This window comes from Mus musculus, chromosome 14 (genome assembly GCF_000001635.26).
Source record: "Mus musculus strain C57BL/6J chromosome 14, GRCm38.p6 C57BL/6J".
In the NCBI taxonomy this organism is placed as follows: Eukaryota; Metazoa; Chordata; class Mammalia; order Rodentia; family Muridae; genus Mus; species Mus musculus.
Genome location: NC_000080.6, coordinates 53,097,165 through 53,123,504, shown reverse-complemented (window position 1 = coordinate 53,123,504; position 26,340 = coordinate 53,097,165). Strand labels below are relative to the sequence as shown.

The following is a 26,340-nucleotide window of genomic DNA, read 5'->3' as shown; positions in this document are numbered from 1 at the left end:
GGAGGGAGGGAGGGAGGGAGGGAGGGATGAACATTAGGCATGTTTGAAACAGCCATAGAGGATCATACTAACTTATGTTTGCTTAAAATTACATATGTAAGTGCATCTGTATATATACATGCATATATTTTAAAGAAATTATGACATTTTGATGTGATAATTATTCCCAACAAAAACAACCCCACCCTCCAAAACACCCTAGTTCCAGGCATATCTTCTTTTGAGTTGTTGATCAAGGGAGTCCATGAACCCTCCCAAACTATACAGTCTATTGCCATTATCCAAATAGAAGACTTCAGCTTGTGTAAAATTGACATAAAACTAGCCAGCACAAGGCCCACTCAACATGATGGAATCTGTGTCGAGTACTCTAGGCCTATCCCACTATACTTGTCTGATTAATCAATGAACCCTGGATGAGGAACTATTAATGCCACTTCCCTAAAACAGAATTATTTCTAATTGTATTCTAAATATGGGAACCATATACCCAAAGATAGTGTAGCTCCTATGCCTTGTGGTGGTTGGAATGAGAAAAACCCCATAGGATCATATTTTTGGATGTTTTGTCCCCATTTGGTAGCTGTTTGGGAAAAATTAGGTCTCAGATGTGGTCTTGTTGTAGGAGTGTCACTGGGAATCAATCTCTCTCTCTCTCTCTCTCTCTCTCTCTCTCTCTCTCTCTCTCTCTCTCACACACACACACACACACACACACACACACACACACACAGCCAAACTTTCTCATTTATGTTTTAATTATCTGTATGTTATAGTTTCCATTGCAAATAAACAATACAACAAATGCTTTACTACAAGACACAGGATGTGGATGGGGCTTCAGCCCCCATAGCAAGTTTGAGGATAGGCTGCAGGTGCCTAGGAAACAGTGTGTGCTTGCTGCACAGAAGTAGATGGCTGAATCTTCAGGCTGTGTGGCTGTGATGTGCAGGGAGAATCGTTTGGCTTTCTTATCCAATAAAACTGTAAGTCTTTGGCTCTGTTTTCTGTCCACATTTGAACGAATGTCTATCACAAAGTGGAGACTCTTTCCAGCTTCTTGCTTGTACCAAGGGAAGTATGATGAGGCAGTATCTGTGTAAGTGCAGTTGATGACAGCGCTGTCTCCCTCTCGAACACTCAGTGTAGACTCGTGTTGCTCGACCTTCTCTCCATGGCTTTCCCCTACAGAGAAAGAAAAACAGAAAGGAGAGGAGCAGTCAGGCAGTACTCTGCTAAATCTCTTTGTCCACAACTAGAAGGAACTGTATAAAATATATTGCCCATAGATGTCTAACATCCACCATTTTTTTCTCTTGACCCAAATCTTCCAACTCACAGTCCATCCACAGCCACAAGAATAGGAATACAGTGTGAAGGGATGTCTTCATCATTCTTCCTGCCTGGGATCAATGCAGACTTGCAATCTCTTGCCATGCAAGCTGTTTGTATTTCCAGGTTGTCCCTTTTCTCTAACAGTTATCGTAGCTTCCTGGGTTATCTTACCAGCCAATAAGAAAACAAATGCCTCTGTCCTCACACATTGCTTCAGCATGCAATGAAATGAGCTGGCTATGCTTTTCATCAGCTGCGCTACTGCCATCTTGTGGCCACTTCTCTAACTGCTGGATGCTGTGATTAAATATAGAGAGACTGGGGTGATTTTTTTTTTTTTTTTAAATACAACGAAGTCATTATTAGTAACCTGGAAAGAGGTGCACACACTTGGTGCCACTGAGTAATGAACTGGGATAAACATTTGAAATCAATATGTCACATGATTCATCCTTATGAATGGAGGCAAGAAAATGGTTAATTTTCAGTCAATATCATTTTTCTGGACAATGGAGAGTAAAGTAGGAAGGGAGAGGGTATGGCAGAAAAGATAGGTGGATGGATGGACAACTAACACTAAGGATGTTTGGAAATTGTGTGTGTGTGTGTGTGTGCGCGCACACATGCAGGAACAGACACGTTGAGAAAGAGAGAGACAGAGACACAGAGACAGAGAGACAGAGAGATAGAGAGACAGAGAGACAGAGAGAATTAGTATAATACTTCTTCCAGAAGCAATAGCATGCCAAATAAAAGTCTCAGAGCCAGCTAGGGGGCACATCCCCTAGAGTGTGGATCTGGAGCAGTCATAGAGACTCCTGAAATAATGTCACCTATTGCCGTTGCTCTTGGTTACCCACCAGAACTTTATGGCAGGACAACATTGCTGAAGACAGCACATATTTTGGTCACAGGACTGAGAGCAATCAAGCCAGGACTAATCAGGAAACTTCCTCCTTGCTGACTACATTTTATAGTATCAGAAGTGTGACTCAGGCTGCTAGGGGAGGAAATTTAACAACAGTCTTAGGCTGCTGTGAGCTATGAGAGCTACAATAGTGACCACCACGGCAAGATGTAGATATGCCCATAAGCACAGGAGCAGCGGGAATGTTATGGGAGTGGTGAGCCACTTTCTAATTAAATTTCAGGTCTACTTTGTGGTAGAAGAAGACGCATGACTGGTACTGTAAACAGGCCAGGAGCCAGTGACTGTGGAGATTATTGGCCCAGGGAGGTGGGGAGGAAATACTACTATTATTTTTGCTAAATGGATATAGTGTCAAACTTCCCTCTAAGTTTACAGTATCAATAGATTAGTGTGGCAGTCAATCCTAATTAGAGAAATAATCTTTTGTGCAGCAGATGGTGGGAATTACATATACTCACAAGTGGTCACAGTACTGTTTCTTTTAATTTTTGTTTTATTTTACATAAGACCATTTTCACACACACACACACACACACACACACACACAATTATACTTTTTATCCCCCCCCCAATGCCCTAACTTCTCTTCTCTCTCACATTCGATTAGTGCCTTTTATTTCTTAGACAGCCTTCCTCTATTTTCATGTCATACATACTACATTATGATTCATATGCAATGTCTAGCATCTGGAAACAAGAGACATCATGTGACATTGGCATGACATTGACGTGTGTCTTTCTGAACTGACCTCATTCATTTTATCTGATAATCTTCACTTACAGCCATTTTCCTGCAAATGATATAACTCCATTCTTCTCTGTGGGGGAAATAATTCCTTTGTTGAGGATGTCACCGTTTCTCCCCCTATTCCTGTTTCTCTGAAGATTGTTAACTTGGAGTCTTGGGGAGAAATTCCAAGAGCTATAGCTGGGCTTCATAATATATCTAGTTCTAGTTTGTTTTGTTGATGTTTTTTTAAATTCAATCTTTTGAAGAACCCCTATTCTGATTTCCTTATAAAAATATTTCTTAAAAGGAATGTGAAAGAGAGATGCACTGGATATTTGAAAGTCATATATTATCTCAAACTTTGCTCTTCAAGAATACTCTTGCTAGAGACCTCACTTGAGGCATTATTAATAACCAAACAATCATGTCTTCATCATACAGATGACTATAATAAAATGAACAGATTCTATTCCTATGAGAAAGAGGCAGGGTAATGAGTCCTTGAACTGTTTCTGCTCTAAAATTAGAAACCATTTTGAAGCAGAGACTGCAATGAGAAAGCTGACTTGCTTTGAGAAATGTTTGACTTGCTTTGTGAAAAGTCCTTGAATTGTTTCTACTCCAAAATTAAAAAAGAAATGGACTCAGCAATTACAAGGAGAAATCTGACTTGCTTTGAGAAATGTTTCCTTGTGGCTGAGTGGTAAAAGAAAAAAATATAATCTCAAAAATCATCATGCTACTCATTTGTTAAAGATAAACCTGTGCAAACTTGTTCTCTGTTCATTTATTTATTTTCCATTGTGATGGAGATCAAATACAGACTTTCATGCATGCTAGACAAGTATTCTACCACTAAAACTTTATTTTTGACTAGGCTTTATTTTCTGGTGTTAAAATGGATGTTATCCTTAAATGCAGTGACTGGCATGTCATTGCTGGTATTTCCTCTAGCCTGGGAGCCAAGCCTCTAAACATGATCACTGACTGCCTTGATCACTCACTTTTCTCTCAAAGTGCACAATAGTGTGCTTTCCACAAAGCACTGAAAGAAAATCTTTCAGCTCTATATTCCCAACATTGTTTTCTTTTGCCTAAAAACCATCTTGATCTATTTTAATTTTCTTATACTTTTATTCCTTATATAAGAATAATTCTTTTTTAGATATTTTCTTTATTTACATTTCAAATTTTATCCCCTTTCCTCATTTCCCCTCTGAAAGCCCCCTATCCCAACCCTCCCCCCAACCCCTGGTCACTAACCCACCCCTCCCACTTCCCTATCCTGGAATTCCCCTACACTGGGGCATCGAACCTTCACAAGGCCAATGACCTCTCCTCTCATTGATGTCCCACAAGGTCACCCTCTGCTCCATATGCAGCTGAAGCCTTGAGTCCCTCCTTGTGTACTATTTGGTTGGTGGCTTAGTCCCAGGGAGCTCTGGGGATACTGGGTGGTTCATATTGTTGTTCCTCTTATGCGGCTGCAAACCCCTTCAGCTCCTTGGGTCCTTTCTCTAGCTCCTCCACTGGGGACCCTGTGCTCAGTCCAATGGATGGCTGTGAGCCTCCACTTCTGTATTTGTCACACACTGGGAGAGCCTCTCAGGAGACAGCTATATCAGGCTCCTGTCAGCAAGCACTTGTTGGCATCCACAATAGTGTCTGGATTTGGTAACTATGTATGGGATGGATCCCCAGGTGGAACAGTCTCTGGATGACCTTTTCTTCAGTTTCTGCTCCTATGGGTATTTTGATTCCCCTTCTAAGAAGGATTGAAGTATCCACGCTGTGGTCTTCCTTCTTCTTGAGCTTCATGTGGTCTGTGAATTGTATCTTGGGTATTCCAAACTTCTGGACTAATATCCACTTATCAGTGAGTGCATACCATGTGTGTTCTTTTGTGATTAAGTTACCTCACTCAGGATGATATTTTCCAGTTCCATTCATTTGCCTAAGAATTTCATGAATTCATCGTTTTTAATAGCTGAGTAATACTCCATTGTGTAAATGTACCACATTTTCTGTATCCAGTTCTCTGTTAAGGGACAACTGGGTTCTTTCCAGCTTCTGGCTATTATAAATAAGGTTGCTATGAACATAGTGGATTGTTGCGGCCGGCCAGCAGCCCACATGTCTGGGTTCTAGCCTGGGAGGCATCTTGGAATCTGGAAGAGAAGAGGGAACTAGGCGGCACAAGAAAGATGGAACCAAGACATCAGTTTGATCAAGGTTCAATTTTACTATTCCGAGACACTGGGTTATGAAGAAGGGGAAGGGAAGAGGCCCATTCCCGCCAAATCATCCTTGGAGTCCAGTTTCAGGTGACCACGTGATAGCTCCAGAACAGCTAGGCTGTAGGTAGCAGCAGTGGGAGTGGCAGAACGATACGGTGGCAGGCTCCACCCCAGATGCTCTCTTCCTGCTAACAGTGAAACCTGATCAGCCAGGTTTCAGGCTGAGGGGGGGAGGTTACAGTGGATCATGTGTCTTTATTACATGTTGGAGCTTCTTCTAGTTATATACCCAGGAGTGGTATTGCTAGGTTCTCAGGTGCTCTAAGATCAAGAATTGACAAATTGGACCTCATAAAATTACAAAACTTCTGTAAGGCAAAGGACACTGTCAATAAGACAAAACGGCAACCAACAGATTGGGAAAAGATCTTTACCAACCCTACATCTGATCCAATATATACAAAGGGCTCAAGAAGTTAGACTCCAGAAAACCAAACAACCCTATTAAAAATGGTGTACAGAGCTAAACAAAGAATTTTCAACTGAGGAATACTGAATGGCTGAGAATCACCTAAAGAAATGTTTAAATTCTTAGTCATCAGGGAAATGCAAATCAAAACGACCCTGAGATATCTCACACTAGTCAGAATGCCAAGATCAAAAACTCAGGTGACAGAAGATGCTGGTGAGGATGTGGAGAAAGAGGAACACTCCTCCATTGCTGGTGGGATTGCAAGCTGGTACAACCACTCTGGAAATCAGTTTGGCAGTTCCACAGAAAACTGGACATAGTACTATAAGAGTAATTCTTGGGACATTGAAACATTGCCTGGGTCTGCTGCAGGGGTTGTACAAAAGGAAACTGACTTCAAAGAACCAGTTGAGAATTGGTTACTGATTTTACTCTTTCCTTTTATCCTTTTATGCTATTGCACAAGGAAAGGATAGCCAACCCTGAAGAGTTTTTAGCAGTCACCTGGAGGTCTCTAGAAGCTTCCTAAACAATATACAATCACAGATAAAAAATATTTTAATGAAGTTATCCTATAACCAGGAAACTATACTCCTACTAGGCATGATAGGCTAACAAGTCCAGAGCAAATAATGGGTTACTTCTTCGGAATTGTTGGCCAATGAGGTCCCATAGACCCTACTCCTCAAACATTACAGACTAGTGCCAGTGCTCTTAGTTTCACTACAACACTTGATGGTAAGAACTTATCACGGAAATTCCATAAGTTTAAGTCATGATTGTGAAGAAATCAAGCTTGCACTCACTTAGATGCTTCATCTCTACTGGTCAGTTTTCATAGGACTGGAAGATGCTATGCACCCCACCAGAGGACAAAAATAACCATCAGTCTTACCCAGCTGTGAATTCTGAGTGCCATAATAATAACTGCCCTGGCAAGCCATGAACAATGACTCAATAGAGGCATGGATAGAATGGGAATAACCACTCATCTTCTGATTGGATGTAAGGCCTGATTTATGAGATGAAATCTATAACTGAAACAAAGGAGAACCTACTATATTAGTCTGATAACTGGATATAGTATTAAATCGATGCTTAATGGCATATTGCTATACCTATAGGTGAATGCCTTTCTCAAATCTCATAAGAGAAGCTTTTATTTGAAGTCTATGAAAATGAACACAGAGACCCACAACCAGCAAGATACAGATATAAGAGACTTCACGATGACCACCCAAATATGGGACGTCTCAAGAAATTTTGCAGAAGAGAAAGTGGAAAAATTATAAGAGTGGAGTTAGTTTGTGACTACAAAGTCTATCCAAACATAGCAGAACAGTTGTACATATGAACCCATGATGGCTGTGATAAATGTATGAGACCTGTGCAAGTCCAAGTCAGACAAAAATTCATGCATAAAAATTGATCCGGCCATGTATTACTGGTCACACACAGTAGTATCTTCTATATCTATTTCTCCTTCTGCATCTTATTTTTCTAGTTTTCTTCTTATCTGCATACTTTTTCCTTTCACTCTCTTTAAAAATGCTGGCCATCTGTGGAACTGAGATACTTTCCCGGTCTGCGAAATTTGAGATATTTTACTTAAAAACATAAAAATTTCAAACTCCATATAGCAAGCAGTTAAAAAAGGGAAGTTGATTATGCAGGGAGAAATCATTTATCAATATTGATTTTATTGCTTCTCATTTGTGCATTGCAGTGATAGTTTATCAGCCAACTTGATGAACTCTGAACTCTATTAGATATACAGTTGGTATTCAGTATCTTTCAACAAGCCACTGAGATTGATATAAAAAATAGTAACTCAACAAAAGAAGAAACACCCAAGGAAGTGAAAAATATATGGGACCTTTTAGAATAATTATGTGGAAATGTAAAAGGCATAACACACACAGAAACATATAACTTATGGGTATCCTTTTAAGAACAAGTATTTCCTTCAATGTTCAATGGAAATATGATATCTTGCAATGCAATAGAAGATGGTTGAAAAGGAAACCAAATCATCAAGGGTATAAAGAACACTAGAACTTTAGAATTAAGTATGACGTGTTCATGTAAGTAAAAGAAGCATATATAAATTATCTTTAATAAAAAATTTAAATCTTGTCTGCTATTTGTGAAAACAAAAAAAAAGGAAAACTGAACACATTGATTGAGATTTTTAGTAGTTACTGCTTGTCAACTCGGCATAAAATCGAGTCACCTGGAAAAAGAAAACATAGAATAAGGAAATGCCTCCATTGGACAGGCCCATAGGCGTGTCTCTAGAGAATTCTTCTGACTGTTGCTTGATGTCCACTGTGGGTGGCACCACCTGTAGGCAGGTCACCCTGACTTACATAAGAAGGCAGGAAAAGTGAGCCAGTAAACAATGTTCTATCTTCAGTTCCTGGCTCCATGATGAACTGTGAGCTCTAAGATTAAGTAAACCTTTTTCTGCCCAAATTGCTTTTGGGCATAGTGTTTATCACAATAATAGAAAGAAAGCAAGGACAGAAATTGGTACCAGATGCTTTATGTTGCTATGAGAAGAGTGATTATGTTGCTTTTGTTGAGTATTGCAGAAAGGTTTTGGAGTCTTGGTCTGGAAAAGCCATTTACCACTCAGAAGCTAGTGGGCTCTTATTGAAGGATGGAAGATAAGGATGCTGAAAAATGCAGATACTGAAAGTCTGCCATACGAAGTATCAGAGGGAAATAAAGATGGAAGAAAGACCATTTGTGTTACATATTTGAATTAAGAATCTGTAGAAGTGAAACATTCTTCTCTTTGCAGGGATAATTGATGCTAGTTATATAGAGCTAAACATCTACTGTCCTTAATAAGAAAATAGCATGGCTGAGTCAAACTCTTCTGGGAAGTATTTTCTTGTGGAACTGTGAAAGGTAGCCTGTCTTCTGGTCGAGCAAGACTTATCCCAGAGACCCAGTAGAAACCCTACACTGGACAGAGCAGTGATCCATGCTCCCAGAGAAACATGCTCCCAGCCTGACACCACACAGCCCCTAACTCCATAATCCTGTGAATATCAGTCTCATAGACAATGTCCCAAGCTCCTGGCATTCTGGCTAGACTCCACTCTCACAGTTACCTGACAATAGCGAGGTATGCTCCTCCCCACAGCTACCCTGCAACTGCAAGATAGCCCAGCCCACTATATAAAGGGCTGCTTGGCCCCTCCTCTCTCTCTTAAGCTCTCACCTCTTTTATTCTCATCTGTAGCTCTCCTTCTCCCCCCCTAAATGTGGCAATGGCTGATCTTGCTTTCTCTACCTTCTCTCTTTTTCTCTGACTTTCTGCAATAAAGCTCTAAAACCATGGACTGTCTCTGCTCATCAAGAACCCTGTGCTTGAACGATGGAATGGGCCTTCCTTAAAGAGACATGTCTAATATCCTTTGGGAAGGCCTTCCAGTCTTACACGCGTTCGCGACCGGCCAGGAAAGACGCAACAAACCGGAATCTTCTGCGGCAAAAGCTTTATTGCTTACATCTTCAGGAGCCAGAGAGCAAGAGAGCAAGAGCAAGAGCTCTATTGCTTACATCTTTAGGAGCCAGAGGGCAAGAGAGCAAGAGCAAGAACTCTATTGCTTACATCTTTAGGAGCCAGAGCACAAGAGAGCAAGAGCAAGAGTGCAAGAGAGCAAGAGTGAGAATGGCGAAACCCCGTCCCTTTTAAGGAGAATTATCCTCCGCCTAGGACGTGTCACTCCCTGATTGGCTGCAGCCCATCGGCCGAGTTGTCGTCACGGGGAAGGCAGAGCATGGAGTGGAGAACTACCCTTGGCACATGCGCAGATTATTTGTTTACCACTTAGAACACAGGATGTCAGCGCCATCTTGCAACGGCGAATGTGAGGGCGGCTTCCCACATATCCCCCTTTTCTTTTAATAAGAGCAATAGGCCACCCATATTAATGAGAGTGGAGATAGAGGTCAAATCCCCAGTGTGCAGGTAAAGGAGCCGTACACATAACCTCCTCCCAGGCTCATCACCCAGAGGGGTCCTGGTCTGGTCCCGTGTCATTTTTTCCTGGGGAGAAGGACACTTGGACACTCAACCTTCTTGAAAGATGACATGTCTCCCTAGAATAGGCTCATATATGCTGCAGAGCCCTTCTACTGCAGTGCTTAGCCGTGCAACTCTCTCGGGCTGCTGAAGCACACTCAGTCTATCCCGTGCAATGAGACTAGCCTCATGGGGTGCAAGAGCTGAGTGGCCAGCGACCTATTGCTTAAGCATAGATATATCAGGGGAAGCACCATGTTCTAGAGCTGCAAATGCCTGGGCAATAACCACCTTGTCTCTCCTAGTTTGGGCCTTAAGCTTACAGACCAACCAAAGAAGCAACACTAATCCACAGCAAAGTATATCTCCAAATAATCCCACCCATTCTTTAAAGAAGGAAAATGCTGAGGAGATCCAATTGGGTAATCCTTTGGTCAGGGACAGGTCCAAGCGCGTGGAGTTGACCTGAATGATGGCAATTCTCAATTCCCGAAGGGTCTGTTCAAATTCAGCCGTCCAATTCTGTAACATATACTGAGAAAGACTTTTTGACAAATTAGCTGCCCTAGTAAATTTCTCATACTGAATGGAAGTAATGCACAATCCCGGAAACTTTTGTTCACATCCCAGCTGAGCTATTTGCCATAATACATCTAGTTGTTCCTGGACAAGATCTATGCGTTGATTAATTTCTGCCCATGGAGCATTTTTGGGATTGGAGGATGGCGGCCGCTAAGCCTGCATTGGTGAGAGGTCCCCCAAGCTCCCGACAAACCCTGAGCCAGTCTTGTAAACCTTTGTTCTTTCTTGGGGCTATGGCCGCTCGGCACTCCTGTGTGGCTTGCTCATAAATGAGCTGTTTTACCAGAGGTGCGGCTTGCTCTGAATCTCCAAAAATACGCTCTGCTGCCTCTGTCATTCTGGCCACAAAATCTGAGAATGACTCCTGAGGTCCCTGGACAATCTTTGTTAGTTGTCCAGTGGCTTCACCTGCTCGGGAGAGCGCCTTCCAGGCCCTAATAGCCTTTTCATCTGATTCAGAACTACTAAGAAATGGCTCCTTGAGCTCATCTACTGATGAGTATAGGCTCCTTCTCCTAGAGACCTCCGCTAATTGATCTTTTTTCTTTTCTTTTTTCTTCTCCTTCCTTCTAATCTCTCCCCAGGTATTCTTACCTGACCTAAACTTTTCCTCGGGTTCAAGACCCGTGGAAAGGCCTGTATACTTATTTTGTGTACCATATTTCCTCTTTGCTCCTACTCTCTCTCCCCGCTTTACTTCTGATAAATTGCCCTGAATTTCATCCAGAATTTTCAGCCCTGCCTTAACCGCTTGATAACATGTGAAAAGGAACAAAAAGGCTCCTAACACTAGAGAAAGTTCAAGGCCAAACATACCTTGTAAAGCTATTTCCCACTTTACTTCTGATAGACTGTCTTGAATTTCGTTAGAAAGTTCAAGGCCAGACGTACCTTGTAAAGCTATTTCCCACTTTACTTCTGATAGACTGTCTTGAATTTCGTTAGAAAGTTCAAGACCAGACTTACCTTGTAAAGCTATACTTACGGGTACCCTGTTCCCCAGCTGAAGAGTTCTGAATTCACGCAGTTGAATCCTTCTCAACAGTCTGTGTTGCGGGAACACTTCATTACCACCATTCCCCAGCTGAAGAGTTCTGAATCCAGGCTGGATCCTTCTCAACAGTCTGTTTTACGGGAACACTTCATTACCATGACCCGCAGTTCTGGTTCCGGAATGAGGGATCTTCCTTGCGCCGGTGATGGTAACCGTCCCGAGTTTTCTCGTCCCAGGTCTTCTCGTCCCGGGTCTTCTCGTCCCGGGTCTCAGCACCAACTCTTACACGCGTTCGCGACCGGCCAGGAAAGACGCAACAAACCGGAATCTTCTGCGGCAAAAGCTTTATTGCTTACATCTTCAGGAGCCAGAGAGCAAGAGAGCAAGAGCAAGAGCTCTATTGCTTATATCTTTAGGAGCCAGAGCGCAAGAGAGCAAGAGCAAGAACTCTATTGCTTACATCTTTAGGAGCCAGAGCGCAAGAGAGCAAGAGCAAGAGTGCAAGAGTGCAAGAGAGCAAGAGTGAGAATGGCAAAACCTCGTCCCTTTTAAGGAGAATTATCCTCCGCCTAGGACGTGTCACTCCCTGATTGGCTGCAGCCCATCGGCCGAGTTGTCGTCATGGGGAAGGCAGAGCATGGAGTGGAGAACTACCCTTGGCACATGCGCAGATTATTTGTTTACCACTTAGAACACAGGATGTCAGCACCATCTTGCAACGGCGAATGTGAGGGCGGCTTCCCACATTCCAGCATTTCCAACTGCCACCACTGGATCAAGGACTCTCTCCCATGTGGGGACCACCAAGCGCCCCCTCTCCCCCTGCCCGCTGCCCCTAGAGCCCCCACTTCATTCTCAGCTCTTCTGAGATATACAGAGATATCTCGGATATCTGAGACTGAGCACCTGTCATCTCTGGCCTCCATGAGGCCCAGAGACCCCGGAATGCTCCCTCTCCATCTCCCATAGACTGGGGTTCCATGGCTTTCCACAGCCAGATGCCCACCTGGGGCCACATGGAGAGAGCATGGCAATCCCCCAGTCTGCCCATCCAGAGCACCAGAACTCTGGTGGAATTCCTGTTCTCCCACCCCCTTTATTTCCCCAGGAGCGCTGCCCCACGTTTTCTCAAGGTCATGACATGGATTCTGTATATAAAACTACAGCAGAACTTGGCAGTTGTGTGTTTCCCACATGGAACTGATTTTGAAAATGTGAAGGGACGTAAAAATACTATTTGGGCTCAATGCTTGGTAGGATCAGAATCTGCCTGAAGAGAGGCTATTGGTAAAGGTGCTATCTCAATTGTACTGGAAACCATGACATCGAAGATCCCAGGACCATGAAATGACCAAGAACACTGGCAGGTATAGATTGTAGCCAGACTGAACCCATGGTAGAACTGCCCAAGCCCTGTGGAGCCCAAAAAAACTCCAAGTGAGTTCCAGACCCTGAAACCCTGAGCTCTTTGCACTGTTGGGTTTTGTTTTTGCATTTATCTAATTGCAACTGTGTCTGATTCTTCCCTGTTAGAATAAGAAGGACAATTGAGAAACTTCAGGCTTTTAAAAAGACTTTTGATATTTTATCGTCTTCTGTGAACCTTAACTTTTAACATCTGAGCTTCAGCTCAGGTTAGATTTTTTTTTTTAACAGACTGAACTTTTAAAATGTTTAAATTTTTTAAAGATTGTGGGACTTTAAAAAGTTTAAATTCTTATATTAGCATCAGATATTGGGAGGATAATAAAGTTTACCATGTAATAGTGATGCATTTGTGTGTCAAGTTGTCGAGGGGTAAACTTTACTGGGTAGTTTCTGTCAATTTAAAACAAGCTAGCTCCGGGCGGTGGTGGCGCACACCTTTAATCCCAGCACTTGGGAGGCAGAGGCAGGCAGATTTCTGAGTTCGAGGCCAGTCTGGTCTACAAAGTGAGTGCCAGGACAGCCAGGGCTACACAGAGAAACCCTGTCTCGAAAAAAAAAAAAAAACCAAACCAAAACAAAACAAAACAAAAAAAACAAAAAACAAACAAACAAACAAACAAAAAACCCAGCTAGCATCATCTGGGACCAGAGAATGTCAACTGAGGATTTTTCCTCCATCAGATTAGCCTGTGGGCATGTCTATGGGATGTTTCCTTGATTAATGATTGGTGTGGAAGGGCCCAACAACTTGTGAGAAGTACCACTCGTGGACAGATGGTCCTGCGTTGTATAAGAAAGGGACCACAGCCCTCTCTCCCACACGTATTACTCCACCACAACCACCAAAATAAAATTCTCAGAGGTTTCCTAACTGTGGTGGTAAAGGAGAAGTGCAAATTACTCAACTAAAATTGTTCCTAAGAAGATGAGATTTGGAGGGAGGTGGGGGAAGATGATAAAGCTAAAACAAAGCAGAATTTATGTTCAGACAGGAAGATAATTAGAAAATGGGACAATGAGCAAAGATAAAATATTAATAAAAAATGAAGAATTAGCTACACAAAGAATAAAACTAAAGTTAAGAGAATCCCAAATCCTTATCTACTTTTCACAGAGGAAAAAGCACTTGCACTGAATAAACAAACACGTTTAATTTCTGTCACTGGTCCATTTAGCTCCATTCTTTATGGTTTGAGTCATGATTTCTGATGGTTGTTTGTGACTGAATGTTTCTTGTTCCTCTAGAAATGCATTTAGGAGAATGTGGAGAAGCCTCATCATCCAGGGTATATATGATGTCTGTGTCACCAGAAGCCCCAAGGGCACCGGGTCATGCATTTACTATTTATCTAATGTCAGGTCTGGCCTGAATTGCACTCTCTCCAAAATGTTTACATTAAAGCTAAGGCACTAAGAACCTCAGAATGTGACTGTATTCAAAGACGGGAACTTTAAAAATTATCAAGGCAAAATGAGGCCAACTCTGACTAAATGAGGCTGATGTTCATATAAGAATAGATGAACATCCTCAAAGGAAAAGCATGTGAGGACTTAGGGGGAAGGGGTCATCTAAATACAAGTCAAGCGGGAGGCCTTGGAGAAAACTACAGTCAATATTTTGATCTTGGAATTTCAGCCTGGAGAGAAAGAGAGAGAGAGAGAGAGAGAGAGAGAGAGAGAGAGAGAGAGAGAGAGAGAGAGAGAGAGAGAGAGAGAGAGAGAGAGAGAGATTGCGCATCCATGCAGATAAACTAGTCTGAATGACATACCAAGAGTTAACCTTCTATATGTGGTACTTAGAGAATACTTCACTGAAGTAGATTTGAACAAAAAAATTGGAAATTATAAACATATTCAAAGGGATGATTTTCAAAGAAAGTGTGAAGAGATTCTCTAAGTACTTTTTCTCAGAGCTTGCAGTAAGACTTAGAACTTAAGTTAGTAAATGATTAAGTTAGTAAAACTTTTGGGTTTCTCATGAGTCAACTAGGAAATGATTGGGTAGGGGAAAGGTTGTTTTGTTATTGGTTTGTTTTGATAGTTAAGATTCATTATTTTTTTTTAAAAAGAGAATTGATATGGCTGCTTTTTAAAAAAGAAAGTGTCCTTTATCAAGTAGAGATGCAGGAAATCCAGTGTGCAGGACTTGAAGTCTTTAGGGCCCACCAGATACTCTAATGAGACAGAAGGATAAGTCTTTGTGAAAAGGAGACAGACTCTGGATCAAATTAAAAAGTTAACCCACTATATTTTCTTTTGCTTGTTTGTTTATATTGCTATATTTATATAATATGATTTTTCATCTTTCTAGAGCTTTACTTCTTAAATAGATCTTCTGAGGTCGTTTTTTTTTTTTTTTTTTTTTTTTTTTTTTGGTTTTTCGGGACAGGGTTTCTCTGTATAGCCCAGGCTGTCCTGGAACTCACTACTCTGTAGACCAGGCTGGCCTTGAACTCAGAAATCCACCTGTCTCTGCCTCCCAAGTCCTGGGATTAAAGGGTGAGCCACCACGCCCAGCTGTATTCTTTATATGCTGTATAATTTGGGTCATTTAAAATGGATATTTTGTATATGCATTTATATATCAATAATTGATATTTTGTTCATACATTTGTATAACCATCCCATCATCACTGGCCATCACACTCATTTCCCTGATATCTGGACTCTCTAATTCTAGACTAATAGCCAAGCTGATAACCAACCAAGAAGAATCATCACAGCATCTTCACTCATTGTTAGATTTTAGGGGACATCATGTTTTATTATTTATCTGTATGCTGTCCACTTTATTGCTACACAATATCCCATTGAACGTATATGATATGATGTCTTCGCATTCGACTAGTGACTAGTGATAGGCATTAAACTATTCTACTTTGGGGTTACCATGAACATTCTAGCCTGAACATTTGGTTCAGCTTTCTGTGTGGTCATGTTTTCAATTCTATTCAGAATATAAGTGGGAGTAGAGCTACTATTGACCACAGCATTTTACATTGCTACCTGCAATGTGTGAAGACTACATCTATGCCAATATCGCTATTTCATATTCATTTCATATTGTCTATTTTGTTGTGTGAAGTTACATTACTCTAAACAATGTTTGTGTTTGTTATTTTTCCTTGTGCTTTTGGTTATGTTTAAAATAGTCATGTGTAGCCCAGGCAAGGTTCAAATTCACAATCCTTCTGCCTCATCAAGCTGAGTGTTGTAATTGCAGACACATGCCACCATGAATGTTTATTAGCAGGGCATGCATTCAATCATTTATCCACGTTGAGTTTCTCATTATGCTATCACAGAGTAATTTTTAAATGTTATGCTAATGCATTCTGTTTGGCGCTGACTAAGCAGATACATGATTAGCAAACATTTCCTGTACCTTTGGGATTCTTTTTCTATTTATCTATGTTATGCTTTAAAACATTAACACTTTAGAGGCATAGCTGGAACTCTGTGGAGCACTTACCTAGCATTCATGAGGCCTAAATCTAATTCCTATCACTGAAAACAGTAAAAAGTTAATGTTTTTCACTCCAATAGGAATCAGCTATTTTATCTTCACTTTGTTTCTTTCCCTTTTTTGTCATAACCTAGAAATCTTTGCCGGATTCATGACAATCCTGTTTACTTAAGCATGCTTCACTTGGCCTGAAGAGATGGTTCAATGGTTCAGAGCACTAACTGTACTTGCAGAGAGCCCAAGTTTGGTTTCCAGCTGTGAGTTGCCTATAACTTCAGCTCTAGAGCATTTGATGTCCTCTACTTGCCTCTCAGACAATTGCACTCTCACACACATGCACATGAACACACACACACACACACACCATCCAAATTTTTTCCTTTTAATTTTTTATTAAGTTATTTGATTTATTTACATTCCAAAAGTTGCCCCCCTTCCTGAGTAGTTCACCCCCTCTTCCCTTGACTCTGAGAGGGTGCTCCTTCACCTGGCCATCCACCCTCCTCCTCACCTCCACCAACATCCCTCTTCTATGGGGCATCAAGCTTCCACAGGATTAAGTGCATTCTCTCCCATTGAGGCCACACAAGGCAGTCCTCTGCCACACATGTGCCCAGGGCCACAAACCATACCAAGAGTGCTCCTTGGTTTTTGGCTTAGACTCTGGGAGCTCTGAGATGTCTGAGTTAGGTGACATTGTTGTTCTCCCTATGGGATTGCAATCCCCTTTAGCTTCTTCAGTCCTTCCTTTAACTCTTCCACGGTAGGTAGGACCCACCATGCAAATGTAATACATTTTTGATATGTAATGATTCATACTTGGATGCTACATTTTGGGTCTATGATTCATTTCATTTTTTTGGTAATATACTACAGAAAGAAGGAATAAATCTTCCATTAACATGTGATGATCTATGCATAGCTGCCTAGTTTTCTTCAAGGTCTTTGGATCTCTTTGAAATAGTTGTCTATGCCACTCTACCTAATTCTTAACCTCTGTTATCTCCTAAGTCCACAATCCAAGTTTCTTTCTCCCAACAATGTCACTTTCAGCTTTCCCAATGCTTAATTCATTTTCCTCTACTTGACCTATAAACAGAATTGAGTCTCTTCATCTTAATTCACTTTTTCCCCCAGGGCCAAAGCATCCAACATTCAGCATGTTTTTACTCCATGTGAATCACAATTGCTGAAAGATTTCACTGAAAAAAAAAAGGAACACACTAGAAACATAAGGAAGATGCTGCAGAATATGCTAGAATGAAAGAAGCCAAATAAAAATGGCAGGAATATATTTTCACAAGACGTGGACTGTCTCCACCAAAAGCTTCTACTTTTAAATTCAGTCAAACATAAAAATCTTTATAAGCAACCAATAAATTATCAGATCTTGAAAAGGGAAAAAAAGAAAGACCCCTTTCTTACTGCACATTGCCAGGAAAACATGGAACACATGCAACCTCATAATACATGTCTTGCTGTATTATGATGTTCACATGATAGCTCTGTGAACACATAGTTTCATTCAAAAAATGATTTTTTTATTTAAGAAATCACAAATTCAGCCTAGTATGGTGGTTCATGCATGTGACTCCAGCCCACTGTAGGTTTAGGCAGGAAGAAGTGTTCAAAGCCAACCTCAGGTCCACACGTTATTCAAGGCCAGCCTGGGCTACATAAAGTTCCATCTCATAAAACAAAAGCCAAAAAGAAAATCACTGTGATGTGTGACTGCCTTCGTTCTCTCAGATTAAGCCTAGAGTGTGGCATGCTTCCTTCCTGTTCTCCTAATACCTTCTTAATGTTAATTTGGATGCTTTTATGTGTGGTATCAACAAGAGCAGACCTGCTCGTGGTCCCTAAATGAGTGATCTCAGACACACTCAGCAGCCAGCCCCCTGCTTCTCAGTTTGTGCTCAGCTCCCCCTGTGGTTTGTGCCACTGTGTCACCCAGAGCACAGTAGTACACAGCCGAGTCTGACTCTTGCACTGAGGCTTTCTGCAAGTGGAAGGAGGTGGCTTCTTTATTGTATGTAGCTTCAAAACCTCTGTTGCTTCCCTTCTCGTTGGCCTTTGGGACTTTAAAGAGGAGCTGTGGACCTTCTCCGGGATACTGCACATACCAGAACAGGGTTGGGTACTGTTTGGTTTCATAGGAACAGTTCACAGTCAGAGAAGTCCCTTCAGACAGTGTCACTGGGCCTTCTGTCTGAGTCACTGAGTCTCCATTGCTTTCTCCTAAAAATAAAAAAAAAATGAAATTAATAGCGATTCAGTGCAGTGATTATCTGTATTATGTCTCATAAGAGAAACTGTTGTTAAAGTTTACATCAATATCATGAAACAAGACAGAATGTGTTGTTCCACTTACCAAAAAGCATTAGGAAGAGTAGAATACCCAGTTCAGGACAAAGGTTCATTTTCTGAGCCACTGGAGTGTGTGAATACAAATATTTTGAGATAGAAAAGGTTATGTCGTAGTAAAAAGATGAATATGAGCTCAGAACAAAACAGGAAATGTGTATGTGTTGGATAGACACACCCACCCACCCCTCCACACCCACCCACCCACGGGCAATTTACTAACCTCAGAGGACTGCTGACCTATATTCTCAGACTGAACTGTGCAGAGGGCTGCAGCACCACCTTGGGAACATGGCTGGTGGTGGCCTGTTGACCGTTGTGAACCAGACTTCTGGCTTAGACTGCCACTACTTCTGCCATCACCATGTGCCCTAGTGACCATCTCAGTGACTGTCATGTATTCCTAAAGTGAGATGATGCACAGCTGTGAAAAACATTGAAATGGATTATGGCAAATTGTCCATGACTCCAAATTATTTTAGTGAAAACAACAAGCTTTACGATCATGCTTACAATGTTTTATTATTGGCATATATTTTTAAAACTCAGACCTACACACTGTTAACAAACACACACACACACACACACACACACACACACACACACACACACACACACACACACACACACACATATATTAGAAATGCAAAACACAAACTTGAAAAATAAAGTTTACAAGTTTTGTTGTTGGAGAATGAAAGGGCATAACACTGAGGAGAAAAACCAAGAACCATGACAATTTTATTGGTTTTAAAGTTGGTTAAAACTTTATATTGAGTAAAACTATACTCACTTAGATACATATACCTAAAGGGTGCTATAATTTGTTCAAATAACAACTATAACTGTCTAAATCTTTGTGGTTGTCCACCTCCTCATTTGTGTTCATAAATACATTCCATGCTTGTGTCATTTTTCCAGTGAACTACCACAGGTACAAAACTGGCTGCATAAGAAACTTAGAAATGGCACGGGAGGGCTGGTGAGATGGCTCAGTGGGTAAGAGCACCCGACTGCTCTTCTAGACTGCTCTTCCGAAGGTCTGGAGTTCAAATCCCAGCAACCACATGGTGGCTCACAACCATCCGTAACGAGATCTGACACCCTCTTCTGGAGTGTTTGAAGACAGCTACAGTGTACTTACATGTAAATAAATAAATCTTAAAAAAAAAAAAAAGAAAGAAAGAAATGGCATGGGATGGTGTTCCCAGGTAAGACAACAGACAAGGTGAAAATAAGCCTATGACAACTACTATTCAGAATGACAGCTATACCATCCAATAACCGCCAGGTATCTTAGTCAAAATAAAAGATGCAAAGTGTCACTCTACCATCGATTTCCTGCAGAGGAATAACTAATACTGCCCTGCTCACAAATGACAGTGTACCTCAGTTGTACAAACAGAATCCTCATGAGGCTACAGCTGTCCTTGCTCCATACATTATCAGTGAGTCTCAGAAAGGAAATGGTTTTGGTAAAATAGCCTATTTATAGTCAGTCTCAAATGAGCAGAAAATACTAGGAATGAGAGATGGCAGGCTTGTATATATCCCCTTGAAATGGCACAAGACTCCTTATCCCAGTCTTCTCTAAAAAAAAAAATCTAAATAGTCCCCCTTCTTCTTTGAAGATGCCCATTTCCTGCAAAAGAGTTTCTGCTCTTTGCTGTTTGGAATCATCTGATCTGCTGAGGTCAGACTCCGGTCTCTTTTCTCCCCTCTGTGTCTTTACTCTGTGCTCTCATGTCTGCTGGAGTAAGGAGAGCATCCTACTTCCCTATCCATTGCTGTGACAAAACAGCTTGACATAAGTAGCTTAGAAGGAAGAAGACTTCTTTAACCTCACTGTTCCAGGCTATCGTCCACCATAGCACAGACTGTGTGCATTTCACAGCAGCAGAGGCCTTGGCCAACATGTCACACCGCATCCATCTTCAGGAACAAAGAGCACAGAATGCTTGCTTGTCATGCTCCACTAACTCTTCCCCATTTCATGCAGTGTTCAGGACCCAAACTCTGGGCACGGTGCTTCCCGTGTGCAGGCTGAGTCTTCCCACAGTGATTAATGTACTCTGCAGCAGACATGCTCACAAGACTCTCGGATCCAGATAACTACTTACTGAGATTCTCGTCTGGATGATTCTACACTGAGGCAAGTGATCTCAACTAACCATCACAGATGAAGAGTGCTTCTGAGGTCCTGGAGGTGTTGCGTGCAAGCAGTAAGTATCCTTCCTCAGCACTGACCTTCAGTCTGGAGCTGAAGGGAGCCTCTTCTCCCTCTAGTGCACACTGTGTAAGCCCCCACCGCAGTTACTGGTTATATAAGAACTGAGTTGTGTCTTAAATCTCATGGACATAGTCAGTAGAAAATGCAGTCTACAAAACAAACATTAGGAAGGAGATTGTGTCTCAAGGACCACTTTATGCTTTTTAATCCTGCTATGTCACTTTTCCTGGGAGCCATGGCCAAATGTCTATACATTCCACCTAGGATTCCAAGGATAGAGCAAAATAATGCCGACTTGGAGAACCAGTGAGTTTATTTGGGTTCCTTCCATGGATGACAAGCATGAATGACTGAGAGTCACTCAGCTGTGGTTTCCTCCTCAGCATCTTACAGGTTTGTGCTCAGCTCCCCCTGCAGCCCCACATACTGTGCGCTCACAGCACAGAAGTACACACAGCTGAGTCGCTCCAGTGCACGGAGGCTTTCCGCAGGTGGAAGGAAGAGTCACTCTTGCTGAACTCAGCCTCGAAGCCGTTCACTCCTTGAACCACTGGGTTTCCCGAATAGTACTTGAGGAGAAACTGGAGGCCACGGCCATGATGTTGGATGTACCAGGAGAGGTAAATGGATCCACCATAGGAATAGTTGCATCTCAGCTCCACCGAGTCTCCTTCGAAGACAGTGACATGGGCATCAGACTGGGAAACTGTCTGTGTTTGGACATCTGCAGAATCAATGATAAATTCGTAATTGTGATGCAAGGCTTCATGATGAAAACTATTCTTACTAAAATTAAGTAAGAGAAACAGTGAATTGTGTGCATCTACAACTATCAGGATATTTGACTCACCCAGGAAGAAATGTATCCCGAGGAACGAGATGAGGACCAGGAGCATGGCTGCGCACTGGAAACAGCTCTGGTGCCTTTCTGGAAAAACCTGGCTCGTGCAGGAAAGTGGCTGCTGTTCCCAGTTCTTGGAGACAGTTGGCATAAGGTTTACTAGACACCTTCCTGTTATAGGTAAAATTCTAAAAAAAAAAAAAAAAAAAAACCCACAGAAGTGGTCCTGGCCCTGGGAACTTTCTGGCCTCTGGTTATCTTCAGCTGTCAGATCATCTAAGAACTCAGATTGGTTCAGGGAAGGACTGAGTTGAGGGTGCATGGAGGCAGCTAGTCTGTGCAATGTCGCCCTCTGGCGGCCAGTGGAGAACGAAGACTCTGAAACAAATTAGTGTGTTCTTTCTATCTAGAGCTCACTTCATCTTTCTAGACTAATCTGTGTTGTGTCGAATTCTAACCTAATTTAAAAATGGGCTGTTTTTTTTTTTTTAGAAAATTATTATATGATAAAACATTAAATTTTGGTCCTGTCGCCACTTGGGTATAAAAGCAGGAAATTGCAAGCTGCAAACAGAACTGCAGCCTGTCATATAGTCAAAACTCAGAGATTGAGTCTTTAAAGTTTGTTCTGAAGCTTAAGAAATGGCCCAGCAACTTCGCTACTGAAGGCATAGTAAAATAATTTAAAAGTGTGTTCATTTCAATCTGGGAAGCCAGAAAATAATCTGCCTTTACCATCATTTTTCTCATCAGTGTTTTTATCAAGAACCAGAACAAAAGAAATCAATTTGAAATTCAGTCCTATCCTTCTGGCCAGATGGCTATTCGATCTGAGATTTTCTCTCCATTTCTCTCTCTCTCTCTCTCTCTCTCTCTCTCTCTCTCTCTCTCTCTCTCTCTCTCTCGCTCTCTCTCTCTCGCTCTCTCTCTCTAGCTCTCTCTCTCTCTCTCTCTCTCTCTGTGTGTGTGTGTGTGTGTGTGTGTGTGTGTGTGTGTGTATCTCCAATTCTTACTTTATTAGGGAGGATTTGCAGATACCAGGGCCAATGGGCCAATAGAGTCTTGCAAGGCTTCTCAACTCTAATTCTCTCTCCCTCTCTTCCCCACTTCTTTCTCACCGCTCTACCCCCACCCCTCATTTAACTCAGACCAACTAGGTCATTAATGGTGTGGGCCTGCATATTCTTTCTTATAGAATGAACTCCACATATGCTCTTACAATTCAGATGCAATGCCCTCTCACTGTGGGTGCCCCTGTCATAGCCGTTACTTGTGCAGACACACTCAGTGACTCTCCCTAGTCTGGCCTTTAGAAGCCTTTGCTGGCAGTGAGCATCCAATCAAGGGAAGTTCTGGTAGAACACAGGGAAGTTACTTTGGTAAAATGGAGGGGTGGGGGGAGAGAAATACAGACATAGAATAATAGTCTAAAATTTGAATCCTTGCCTTTTTTTTAAAAAATGAAGCAAACTTAACCATTTTAGTTAGAATTTTAAATATTTAGTGACTTTAGAAAAGCAATAGTGACAATACAATACCAAGAAAGTACAGCAAAATGTCATTTGGTCTGGATAGTCTGGGTTGATTGGCCATCAAACAACAGACTGGAGCATCTGCAGATGAAGGTAGGATGACTGATGAAGGTACTTACACACACACACACACACACACACACACACACACACACACACACACATACACACGTTCACACCCATACAAAAACACACACACTCCTTGAAAAGTTTAAGGCTGAAGTAAAGAGTAAAAGAAGATTTACCATGGACTCCTTGGGGGAGCAACATTGAAGCACAGCCCAGAGAAACAGAAGCCATGGGAGCAACTAAATTTACACAGAAATATTCAGCAATTTTAAGTGGGTGAAGGTTGGGCAGTCTAATGAAGGTAGAGTTGATTGTGGCCAATAGCCATGACATTCTTCTGAAAGAGAAGTTTTTTTTCTAACCACTTCAGCTTTAAGATCTTGGGGGGGGGGAGTCAAAATGAGTAGATCTGTGAGATAAAGAAGTCATTTTACATTGAGTAAATGGTCCTTGCTCAAGAAGAAGTGATATTCTCCATTTATACACTTACTAAGAGAATCATAAGCAAACGTTGAGAGAATTAGAATAAGATAAATCTATGATTGGAGTAGTGAGGCCATTAACACTCCCTTCGAAGTAGCTAATAAGACACAGTAAGAACTGGCACTAGACAGAGCAACCAATTAGACCAAACTGACACCTGTACTGACCATTCCACTTGTCAATGCAGGGTACGTTTACCAGTGTACAAACAATGTTCTCTTAGACAGACCATACACTCAGACAGTTCAAAATACACCAGTGAACTTTAAGGACTGAAGTTACATGACATGTGTTTACTGACCACAAAAGTATGTAGTGTTCACTCACTCAATAAATGTCAAAATACCACCAAGTATTTTGAAATTAGATAACATATTTTTCGTAAGTAACACACAGATAAGGATAGAAGAAGGGGAGTTAGAAGCTATTTTGAACTAAGTGGAGGTAAAGCTCGGCCTGTGGAAATGCTTTAGATGTAGCTAACACATATACAGGGGGAGAAGTGCAAAGTCTCAGCAGAGAAGGAAAAGTTCAGGCCATCAATGAGCATCTACCGTGAGACTCATGCTGCATCATTCTTCCCCATTCTCCAACTTTTCCTCATTTTTAATTAGATATTTTATTTAATATCCATTCATTCATATCATGTGTTTGCATCCCACCTATTACCATCCCCTGTCATCCAATGCTTCACATACGTCTCAACTTCTCCTTTAAAACTGTGTGTGTGTGTGTGTGTGTGTGTGTGTGTTCGCTGGCTTGCTTGTTTGCTTGTTTTAAATCAATCCCGATTGAGTCCACCTAGTGTGGCCTGTATATGCATGGTGTGGAATCATCTGGTGGGTAACTTCTTAGAACCAACACCCATGAATAAAAGCGATTCTCCCTTTATTCCCAATTATTGAATTAAATATGTGGAAGAAGTTACATGAAACAGAAAGTTGTCAGATATTAATTCAGGTTTATTATTTTCTTATGCTGGGTATCAGCATGGCATATAACTTTTTCCATACTTTCATTTTCATTTTTCAGTCTGTTTTTACCAGTTAAAAAAAGATTTTTTTTTTAAAGAATGATGTGTACTGCATGGCAGAACATGAGACTCACTTTGTGGTTCTTTTGATTGGAATGTTTTGCTGCTTATATTTAGTATAATTATTTTAGACTAACTTGAAGCAAAAGCAACCTTGATACTTGCCTTACCTTTGAGGGACTTTTTGCTTTTTTCTTTTACTCTTTATCTCAATATTCCTTTATTTCTGAGTTCTTGGAATTATGTGAGATTATAATTCAGACAATTTTAGAATCAACATTTTTTGTTGTCATATAAAAATCCTAATGCCATATATGATACACTTCTCTGTAAGTTGCTGATCAAGATGACCCCACAGGCCCCTAAAAATTAAAATCCATCCCAATTCTATAATGTCAATCTCTATATCACACTGAATCACTAGCACTAAAACCTTGCAGCACTCCAATGAGAATGCATATACAAAAAGTCGAGAATAACAACTCGTCATCTTGGGCACTCCACAAGAGCCACTTGCCATATATAACAAAGGGTTGGGAGACACATTTGAAATTGAAGTGAAGTTGATTCATAAAACAACGTTCATAATACTCCTCTGTGGTGGAGATCTCAACTAACATACCATATTTCATGGAGATCCATAGATATTTTGGCCTAACAAATTTCTTACTTGGAAATCACTATATTGCAATGTTATAATATGACTTTGGGAGGTATTGTAAATAGAGCAGAGAAAACTACTCTGTGATTGTCCTTAAATGACAGATTTTTCTCCATCAACATTCATTCCCACTCCTCATAATATTTCTACAGTGCAGCGAGGGACACAGAAGGAGATGCAATTTCACTTAGCAGGGAGAAATGTCTTCCCACCTGCATAGCATTGCCAACCTTGGTTTCCAAAGTATAATGCTGACTCTTTAGCCCTGTGCATTTTACTCAAGTTCAAGCAGACCTGGGAGAGCAACGGATGAAAGAAGAGCCAGTCCTCCTGAATCTATCGAGCACGATTGCTACAAGAGGAATTTTATCTTGGTTCAGTAATAGACAATCCTGTTGCATGAGGCTTTATCATGCTTTAACACATGAACACAGCAAAGGAGGCAGGAGAAACATCACAGAGATTTCAGCTGCATACCAGGTGGCAGTACTTTAGTGAAACACTACTGACTCTCTCCACAGGCAGCATGCTTCTCAATAAAGAAAAATGGATTTAAACATTTCAGAATGTGCTGGCCCTGGCCTGAATATATACAGCATACATATTATAAATTTGACCAAACATCTGTAGCTAGGAGATGATAGACCCTACAGATAAGCCCACTATATTACTAAATGAACACAGTAACAAATTGCATTTTTAACATGAATCTCACCAATAAGCAGGAAAATGGATGGACTTATAATGTATAATATTAAGAGATGTTACACACTCTCAGAAGCTTAAAAAAAAGTCTCCCTCATATGGTGAATCACAGCCTGGTATGTATGTGTATACATGTAAACAAATGTGCACACCTCTTCCTCTTTCTTCTCATCTTCCTCCTCCTCCTCTTCATGTCCTCCTCCTCTTG

The 26,340-nt window shown here is 41.3% G+C and overlaps 3 gene segments (V, D, J or C) and 1 further gene; all 4 read right to left on the bottom strand.

Moving 5' to 3' along the window:
- Tcra (T cell receptor alpha chain) overlaps positions 1–26,340 on the bottom strand; it is a 1,796,232-nt gene that overhangs the window by 1,100,694 nt on the left and 669,198 nt on the right.
- Positions 894–1,391, bottom strand: Trav10n (T cell receptor alpha variable 10N). The segment is given in 2 exon segments: positions 894–1,185; positions 1,351–1,391. Coding segments are annotated over 2 exon segments (333 nt in total).
- Positions 18,161–18,634, bottom strand: Trav6n-5 (T cell receptor alpha variable 6N-5). The segment is given in 2 exon segments: positions 18,161–18,452; positions 18,591–18,634. Coding segments are annotated over 2 exon segments (336 nt in total).
- Trav9n-1 (T cell receptor alpha variable 9N-1) lies at positions 21,240–21,704 on the bottom strand. The segment is given in 2 exon segments: positions 21,240–21,532; positions 21,659–21,704. Coding segments are annotated over 2 exon segments (339 nt in total).